A 10761-nucleotide genomic window follows, 5' to 3' on the forward strand; every position below is an offset into this window, starting at 1 on the left:
TGGACAGTATAGCCTACTAGACATAAATAGGAAGCACACTCAGGAGGAGGAATGACCTCTCACACATGATAACTTAATTAATTGTTTCAAATAACATGCCTCGTTAAATCAATGAGCTTGATGTTTTGCTTTCATGAATAGGTTATAAGCTGTGTCACTACAAAATCTGACCATGCGCATCTCTCTGGGTGACGTGACTAGCCACCAGACAGGGATTAAAAAAAAAAAAAAGGTCAGAAAGTCAAGTTCAATGCAAAAGTAACTTATTTATTATAAGTCTAAACTGCGGAAAATAGAAAGATATTACAAGGTGAATTTTGAAGGACACCTTAGAATATCTGTCTATTTCCTAGCCAGCGGACCCTAGTTTACGACAAAAACAACACAATTGACGGCAGCTCAGTTGCCGCACTTAACCAGAGACATAGAAGGAGTAGAAGGACTTTGACATAAAATTATGCAAATTAGAAATAATAATAATAATTATAATATTATTATTAATTAATTATTACAAATTATGTCGTTAACGTGGTTCGGAGCAGAGCTATGAATGAATGTCATGTTACAATGAATGTTTATGTTTGAACTCATGAAGTCGTTTGCAACGTGAACGGTGCATACATTGTGTACATTAATGTTTAATCGATTAATAATAATTTAATGAATAAATAAATTAACATCACAGCGTCCCGCTCCTATCACAGGAACCTAGAATCAATATGTTCGGGGGATTGTTCAGAATATTGTGCATATAACGTGTAGGCCTACATGTATTAAATGCAGGATATATGCGTGGATGTTACGTGTTACGTGGATGTTTGTGTAGTCGATGGCAACCACCATAGCGCCATAAAATCCTGCGCAGCCTGCCCCATATTTTGTCGAAAATAATCTCCCGATTGAAATCCATTGGTTTAATATTGAATTAATAATATATATATTTTTATTTATTATTATTATTAATTAATATATATAAAAACATACAATTATTTAGTCATAATATTATAAGTAGACCACGTAGCTATGTAGCTTATTGTTATAACAAGATCTGTATCTGATCATTGACCATTGACATAGGCCTACATATTTATAGGCCTATATGTATTTATTTATTTATTTATTATATAGGCCTACGGAGACCACCAGACCTCCTCGAAGCAACGAAAATGGTTTATTAACACGCTCTATTAAATCCCAAGAAAGAAGACGCCATACCTGCTCTAAAAAATGTACTAAAGTTTTTTTTAAGTTGTTAAATAAGAGAACATCATTAGGCCTACACGGTTACATAAAATAACATAATCAGCAAAGACAAACATTTATAGCCATGATTTAAACGGCACGCGAGCTGCTGGGTTCAGCGTCCATAGCAACCGTCATAGCAACCATGTTATTATAAAGTATGTCCGCCATTTTCACATTAAAAAGACTTCCCTTTCCCGGGCCACATTGACCAACTCTGACGGGGGGATCCCGAGGCGTTCCCAGTCCCAGGAAATAATTTCTTATTATCTTCATTATCATGTTGGTGGGTGTTCCCTTAACCTGCGTCCGCGTCCCAGTTTGATTGACATGATCAAACGGCCCGCCCCGCCCCCTGAAGACAGCCCTCACTGCTGTCTCCGCACACAGCTATTTGATAAATGCCAGATTATAAAACACGCATTTTAAAAAATCGAGTCAATAACTATCAATAACAATGCGGGACAACGTCTCAATTTGTAAAAAGTGGAAATGCGTGACTGTCCCGCACAAAGCGGGACATCTGGTCACCCTATAGGCTATAAATAAATAAATATAAATATATATATATATATTAGTGGTGGGCCGTTATCGGCGTTAACGTGCTGCGTTAACGCGAGACTCTTATCGGGCGATAAAAAAAAATATCGCCGTTAATCTATTCTCAAAGTTGAAGTAAACAGAAGCTGAGTGTTTAATAAAATATAATGTCCATAATCGCGCCATATGCTGGAGACAATGTAGCAATGATAATAGAAACAACTTGGGTGAGCGATGACACTCCTCCGAGCTGCCCGCCTTGGTACGGCGGTAGGCGGACGCGTACCAGCCGTCTGCCGTCAACGCCGCCCCCACCGCCGCCCCGGCTGCCGCTGCTGCCGCGACGCGCACCGGAGACGAGCGTGCCGTGGACCTGTAGCGAGGGCGCGTCCCGGTGCCGTTATATTTTCCCGTGTTTGAGTTTGTGATAGTAAGCGTGTAGTAAGTTATACTAGAGTTTGTGATGCATTTTGGAAACAGGAGATGAGCCCCTGGTCTAATGCGCCACCTGGCTTGAGAAACCCGTTCTCAAAGACTTACTTTTAGTCATTATTTAGGTAGCACACACATATTATGAATGCCTTCGGCAGAATTCTAATGAGCCATTTTAATCTAGATTAATCTAGATTAATTCTATTATATATATATATATAGACCTTACATGTTTATATTCTGAGAAACGCTCCAACGCATGGGTTAACATTTCGTTCTGCGTAGAACGAAAAAAGTCAGACAATCGTGCTCTGGGACACGATTCAATAGATTAACTTTTGTGCGCATGAGAACGAAATGTTTTTGAGGAGGTCTGCTGTAAAAACCGGGAAAATCAGAGTAGCCCTAATACACTACATTTACCCTTTGATGCATTTGTTGTTTTGACACATAAATAGCTAGAGGGTGCATTGTACTATCTGCGCACACCCCTTCTATAGTCGAAGAAAAAATCCAAATTGAAAGGCTATGGTTTGAATTTCGTTCTGTGTAATACGAAATAAGTCAGACAATCGTGCTTTGGGACACGATTCAATAGATTAACGTTCGTGCAAATGAGCACGAAATGTTTTTGAGGAGGTCTGCTCTTAAAAGCAGGGAAATCAGTTGTATCCCTAATACACTACATTTACCCTTTGATGCATTTGTTGTTTTGACACATAAATAACTAGAGGGTGCACTGTACTATCTGCGCACACCCCTTCTGAAGCCTCTCTCTCTCTCTCTCTCTCTCTCTCTCTCTCTCTCTCTCTCTCTCTCTCTCTCTCTCTCTATCTCTCTCTCTCTCTCTTTCTCTCTCTCGTTTCGTTCTGTGGAGCACGAAAAATACGTTTCAGTCTTTGAGGGGGTCTTCTGCAAAATCGGAAATATTGACACACACACACACACACACACACACACACACACACACACACACACACACACACACACACACACACACTGCATTGGTTTACATTTCATTCTATGTAGCACGAAGAAATCGGAGAAACGCTCCCATTCACGATGCATAGGTTTACATTTCGTTCAGCGTAGCACGAAAAAAACGCTGCCACTCAAAATGCATCGGTTTACATTTCGTTCTGTGTAGCACGAAATAATCGGAGAAACGCTCCCATTCAGAATGCATTGGTTTACATTTCGTTCTGTGGAGCACGTTCGTTTCATTTTTTGAGGAGGTCTGCTTAAAGATCGGAAATATTGACATACATATAACTAGAGGGTGCACTGTACTGTCTGCACACACACACACACACACACACACACACACACACACACACACACACACACACACACACACACACACACACACACACACACACACTCTCTCTCTCTCTCTCGCTCTCTCTCTCTCGTCTGAAAAACGCTGCCATTAAAAATGCATTGGTTTACATTTCGTTCTATGTATCACGAAAAAAATCGGAGAAACGCTCCCATTCAGGATGCATCGGTTTACATTTCGTTCTGTGTAGCACGAAAAAAACGCTGCCACTCAAAATGCATTGGTTTACATTTCGTTCTGTGTAGCACGAAATAATCGAAGAAACGCTCCCATTCAGAATGCATTGGTTTACATTTCGTTCTGTGGGGGACGTTTGTTTCAGTTTTTGAGGAGGTCTGCTTAAAAAATCGGACATATTGACATATACTGTATATAACTAGAGGGTGCACTGTACTGTCTGCACACACACTCACTCACTCTCTCTCTCTCTCTCTGACGCTGCCATTCAAAATGCATTGGTTTACATTTCGTTCTGTGTAGCACGAAAAAAATCGGAGAAACGCTCCCATTAAGAATGCATCGGTTTACATTTCGTTCTGTGTAGCACGAAAAAATCGGAGAAACGCTCCCATTCAGAATGCATTGGTTTACATTTCGTTCTGTGTAGAACGAAAAAAGTCGGACAATCGTGCTGTGGGACACGATTCAATAGATTAACGTTCGTGCGCATGAGCACGAAATCGCGTGATACCGGGTTGGTGGATATTACTTCCGAGCTATTATATGTGCTGAAATGTGTCACAAGGTGCGAAAGCACCCTAGGCTGCACACCTGTTGCACATTGAGTAAGTGTGCACAGGTTAAACCAGTCGTCTCCACTCTGCAGCGGAGCACCCTTGCCATGTTCATTATCACACTTGTGCAATAAACAATATTTTTAACATCACCACGCTACGTCCTTTGTCTGGAGGAGCCCAAAAGAAGTCACCTAGGTGGAGTGGGGCAGCCACCTAGGTGACGTGTAACATGGACATTTGCTACAGGCAGTATAAACAGAGCAGGATCAACAGGGAATGATACTGATATTTTTAACCACCCTACGTCCTTTGTCTGGAGGAGCCACTCACCTAGGTGGAGTGGGGCAGCCACCTAGCCACCTGTTAACAGGGAATGGTAGTAACAGAGCAGTATCAACAGTTTTGACACCAGTGATCTCGCTTTCCGTTTTGCAGGCTGATCAACATCCCGTTTTTTGTTCCATTACTCTGCTTTGTCGACTCTACACCACTACATAACATATATCCATCATCCACTTACTGCTATTACTGATGCTACTGATCTACACATGTCATTACTTCAATTTAGTGGTCGTCCTTCATTCAATTATGATAATGGTTTTTTGGTGTTCCTTAAGAACATGGAGCTGGACAGTGCAATTCCTTTATAAACTGTTCTCATTAGTGGCAACAATTGAAGCTACATCTGCAGGTGTATAAAGGAGCTTATCCATGTTTAAAGCGGCTGAAGTACTACACCTGTAACACGGGCCAATGGGCCAAGGCTGTTTAAGCAGCCTAGCTCTGCTGGCCATTGGGAGGACACTGGTCAAGTCACTGAAAAAGACAGCTAGTTGTTATGACAGGGTCACAGAGCATTTCCTTGAAAAGGAATAGAGAGCAGAATTTACACATAAATAAATTGACAACTTTTATGATGTAGGCCGAAAATGAGCTTCCCCTCTTTGAAAGACTGTGTCTGTGCTCATCTACATTTCATTAAGTTCCTCATTCACTGACCTCTAGGCGTGGACAGAAAGCTTTTTACTCTTCAGGAACATCATATCATGTCCTTCACCACTCTATCACGTAAGTCAACTATGTCTGGTTGCTAGAACAAAGGAACATCATTACTGTTTACAGGTATTGATATATATTAGTTTTATTTATTTATTTATTACGTTTTATTCATGCAATACCTGTTTTAGTTTGACCTTTGGCAGACAAACACCATGTTTTATCTTTTGTTTTCCTGTTTATATCTGTCTAAACTTCTCAAGAGTTGAACATGTCCAATTAAATGTTATCTTTTAAGGTATTACATCACATGAGCAGGGTGATTATCATTGTTCTTCTTTGAATATTGGTGTTATATGAGATTAATTGAGATTAATTTGTTTAATTAGTCATGGTAACAGTGGTAGATTTACTGGTATTTTGAAATAGACAGCTGATGAAGTTCTGGAAGAGAACATGACTGGATCCTGGAGACTATTTCTGCTCTGTAGTGTCCTGCAAGGTAACCATCTCAACCTTCTCATATAATAATAATAATAATAATAATAATAATAATAATGATGATGATAACTAATAACTTAGTGACTAATATTTCTAACTAATAATAACAGTAGTAGGATATATTATCTTGTTTTGTTAGGAAATTCAATGTTACATTCAAATATTTTGTCAGTTTTATGCATCAATTGAGTCTTTGGTTTTGTCAACCTCTTGTTTTAAAGATGCTGGATGCAACCCTGCAATATTTAAGGCCCTAATGCCAGAAAGAGTGACGACACTCAGTGGATCCTGTGTTACCATTCCTTGTTCCTTCACCTTGGAGGACGGGTATGAAGACAAGCTAACTTCTGGATGTGAACCAATGTGGTTAAAAGATGATCAACCTGATAAACCTATCAGTTCTACAATATTCAGGGGAAACCTAACAGCGTATAACTGTACTACAACATTCAATAATGTACAGGACAATGGTCCATATAAGTTCAGAATGGACTGTTCAAATGCATTAAAATATACGTTTCAAGAAACACTGACCATCCTGATCAAGGGTAAGTGCAATGTGTGTCTGTCTGAAACAAACATGTATCACAAGTCCTATTGGTCTTACTGTGGTTCAAATGATGCTGAATGCTGGTAATGCTTGGGTCTCCATAGTAACCGCTCTACATTGATTTGGTAACCAGGGGACCCTGATGCACCTCGTTTGACCAGCCACAAGGAGCAGGTGGTGGAGGGGACTCCTGTGGAGCTGGGGTGCTCTGCCCCATCCTACTGTGACACCCACCCGCCCACTGTGACGTGGACCCCCGCCCTGGGGCTCAGCACCCAGCTCCAGCAGAACGATAGCGTGACCTCCACTCTGACCTTCAACGCCTCCCACCTCCACCATGGAAACAATGTCTCCTGCACTGCGGCCTACTTCATACCATCTGGCAACAAAACTGTGTCTACAAGATACCAACTCAGTATCTCATGTCAGTCAAAGTTCTACCTTTTCAATGAAAAGTACATTTTATTATTCATTTACTTTTTTATATTGATCTTCTCGGTAAATATATCTCAAAGTCTCCTTGAAGAAGACAAAGCAGTGGGTTGATAAACAACGACTTTTGATGCATGTCCTGTTTTTCATTTTATTAACTATATTTTATTGTATTCATTAAATTCACAACATCTAACCAACATGACACCGGCGCTGAGGGCTAGGCTCTGATTGGTGGCTTCTCTCTCAGATGCCCCCAGGAACACCTCTGCTTTCGGCAGCCCGTGTCTTCCAGCCAGAGAGGGCGGCTGCCTCAACCTGACCTGCACCAGTCATGCTAACCCTGCTGTCAGCGAGTTCACCTGGTACCGAATACACGGAGAATGCATCCTTCAGATCGGGAACGGATCTTCTCTGTCCATCCAGCTGTTGAACACCAATAACTTGTTCTTCTGTGAGGTCAGGAATGACATTGGCACGGAAAAGTCTAATGTCTACAAGATCGACATTCAAAGTAAGTTGATTCAAAACAGGGAACAACCCTGAGCTGGGTGAAGTAGTGATAAAAACCTTTCCTGTTGAGAGGAAGCAAGATTTTCTCATCAAAGTCTCTCTTCTTGTTGTCTTCCCCCTTCCCTGTATTCACAGCTCCTCCCAGGATCCTGCCCTCTTCAGGCTGCAGCAGAAGTGCAGCCTGGGTGCGATGTTCCTGCGACAGCGTGGGCAGACCATCACCGTCTCTGGAGTGGTGGTTGGATGGGAAGCTGGTGTTGGGTTCTGAAGATGTGTCTTTATGCCAGGTCAACCTGGAGAACGCCACGTTGAGGAGCTCCCTCACAATGAGGGCCCCTGCTGGGCCAACTACCTTGACCTGCCACAGCTCCAACGCTGCTGGGAACACTAGCCAGAAGCTTTCTGTCCCCCACCTGGATACACAGCAATACCTGAAAGGTCTGACCTCGGGGAGCCAAAGGGACCTTATTGCACCACCAGCTGTAAGGCTGATCAGTCATTACATGTCGTTTCAAAAGATAGTGGCTGTGTCTCAATTCAGGGGCTGCATCCTTCGAAGGACGCGGCCTATGAAGGTGTGGCTTTCGTAGACCACGAAGGCCACACCGAAGGCCGAACAAGCGATGTTAAATGAGACGGTCTAACCTACGGAGTATTTTCAGATTGCGTTACAAGCCGTTAACGCCCTTTACCTTGCGTGAACACGCGCCACTCCTGTTGCCTAGCAACCCTGACAGCTGCGGTTCAAACCGGACAGCGGAGGAGAAATATGGAGCCAGAAATCATAATTTTATTTGTTATGTTTTATCTTTTATTGGAGGAGTGGCAATAGATTCACCGCCGGAGCCGGTGGGTGAAGAGGAAGAGAGGACTTTGGATTAACGTTAATTAGTTTAACGTTATATGGCTAGCGTTAATGTCATTGAACTGACAATAAAGTTACTTATTTAAAATGGTCCCAACCTTATTTTTATACAAAAAAATGGTTTTACATAGTTTTTTCATTAAATATGTATTCGCTACAGCTGCAGCTTCCGCTCTCTCCGCGCCATTTCTGAAAAAAATTCAACGCGCAATGAATCTTGGGATACGTTGGGCCGTGAAGGATCAAACCGGTGGATCCTTCAAATCTGGAAAAAGAAGGCTGCATATCTCGGCCGCATTTGAAGGAGTCTGCATGGGACAGCCTTGATGCACCACTGTGACGTAATCAGTCTTCAAATGCGTCCTTCGAAGGATGCAACCCCTGAATTGAGACGCAGCCAGTCACTTCTGGATACTCTAATCACAAATAGGAGTGATGTACAGTACAGATGATTATGTATGATGATAATAATAATAATAATAATAATAATAATAATAATAATAATATTTATTTATATAGCACTTTTCAAAATTGCAGTGCTTTACAAGGCCATACAAAGAAGAAAAATGACTAAAAGTAGAATTGATGAAGCAATAATGAAAAGCAAGATGAATTAGGAGATATTTGAAAGAAGAAACATAGCTCAAATTTGGAGACGTTGTGTTGAGAGGGCCAGAAATACAACGAGTAACAGTAGTCTAAGCAGGAAGAGATGAAATTTGATAGATAATATGATGTTGCAGAAACAATTCAAAGGTTAAAGTTGTTAGCTAAGATGACACCAACATTTCTGTAATGGGTTTGATGCAACAGGATACCACGAGGAGAAGTGCTCTCTCGCCTGGCCCTATGGTAATGGCTTCCAATTTATCGGAGTTTAGCGGAAGAAAGAATTTAACAACTTTAAATATTCAGCGTTGTATTTTGAAAAGTTGTGTTGGGTTTCATTGTAGTTAAACAAGAAATTGGTCTGACAGTTGTCTGCATATAAATAGAAACTGATGTACTGATGAAGGATTTGATCTAGCTAAGACGTTCAATAAAATCACATGTTCTACTGTTTCCAAAGCAGCAGTAAGATCTAAAAGCAATAAAATAGATGTTCGGCATCGTATGAATATTTGAGGGAGTGACTTGTGCATCATAGCTCATGGTACATGAAAATTAGATAATAAACAAAATAAAGGCTGGGCTGATCAACTCCCCAGTAACCTCCCTGATGGCCTGCACCAATTGGTAGGCTGGTAAGGAATTTCCATTTGTGATTTTTTTAATGGCCTGAGATGGCCAATAAGCACAAGGGACTCTTAAAATGCATTGATTGGTCCAATCACAAAATCTTGATACCACCTTTTCCCACACAGACCAACTGCCCTGGATAGCTGCTACTGCGGTGCTAGCCGCGGGTCTGCTGTTTGCAGCAGTGTGTGCTGTAAGGTACGTTGACTGCTAGCCAGTGATTGTACGAATGTCCATTTCTTCACAGATTTCTTCATTGATTATTAAATTATTGTCATTATTGCATTCAGTCACACCGAGTTGATAATCTGAATAGAAACCACTTTCCCTGTCAGGCAGTGGGAACAATTCAGCGAACCACAATGTCCATCAAAAATGGTCAGCTTCTTCTTCTCCTTTCTCTTCTTCTTCTTCCCTACTGTGAACATTCCAGAGCTTGTAAAATGGCCAAACAAACAAGACCCGGCAACGATGCTCTACTCAACAAAGCTCCACCCCACCAAGAGAACACCCAGGTAACCCTCACCCTATCTTTACCCAGGTTACCCTCTCTGAAAACAATCTGTAGTCGGCTGACCCTAACACTATACCAAGGTAACCATAACCTTATATATAAACAGGTTACCCTAACACTATCTTTACCAAGGTAACCCTAACCTTATCTGTAAACAGGTTACCCTAACACTATCTTTACCAAGGTAACCCTAACCTTATATATAGGTTAGGTTACCCTAACCTGACCTTTTGTTTGTCCAGGTAACCCTAACCCTATCTCTGACCCAAGGTCACCCTAAACTTAACCGGTTTTAACCCAGGAAACCAGGGTTCGAGTTACGTGGGAGCTTGTAGGAGTTGAGCTCCCATAAGTCTGAGCTCCCATAAATAATATGTCAAAATGTGTGTGTTTTTGTGTGTGTGTGTGTGTGTGTGTGTGTGTGTGTGTGTGTGTGTGTGTGTGTGTGTGATAAAAAATGTGAGATCCCTGAGGTTCTGGTGACATCCCAATCAGTAAATCCATATATATATATATATATATATCTCTCAGGTGTTCTTCAAAAGTGGGGAGGACATCTATGCTAACATTGATACACTGATGAACACGGTTGGACCGAGAGAGGAGCCTGTTGGAGCAGGAGAAGAGGCTGTTGGACTGGGAGATGGGGCTGTTGGACTGGGAGATGGGGTGGTTGGACTGGGAGAAGGGGTGGTTGGACTGAGGGAGGAGGAGGCTGTAACAGCAGCAGGTTCCTCAGCCTTGATCCAACGGGATTCAGAGGAATCAGCAGACACAGCAGCAGACAGACAAGTGGCGGACTGCGATGTGGTGTACACAACAGTGAACTGGACGAATAAAAAAAAGAAGAAAGAGATCTGA

At 41.8% G+C, this 10761-nt stretch overlaps 1 protein-coding gene across 1 annotated transcript; it reads left to right on the forward strand.

The window, feature by feature from the left end:
• Positions 1-5389: 5389 nt before the first annotated feature.
• Positions 5390-10761, forward strand: LOC311351240 (cell adhesion molecule 4-like; the record flags this gene model as incomplete). Its single annotated transcript, XM_084471344.1, has 9 exons — positions 5390-5412; positions 5716-5788; positions 6009-6335; positions 6471-6761; positions 7020-7283; positions 7418-7720; positions 9512-9584; positions 9820-9901; positions 10432-10761. The coding sequence occupies exons 2-9, from the start codon at positions 5743-5745 to the stop codon at positions 10759-10761; spliced, it is 1716 nt and encodes a 571-aa protein (XP_084327470.1). The 5' UTR covers positions 5390-5412; positions 5716-5742.

Source organism: Micromesistius poutassou, assembly GCF_964030765.1.
Source record: "Micromesistius poutassou genome assembly, chromosome: 8".
NCBI classification, from domain to species: Eukaryota; Metazoa; Chordata; class Actinopteri; order Gadiformes; family Gadidae; genus Micromesistius; species Micromesistius poutassou.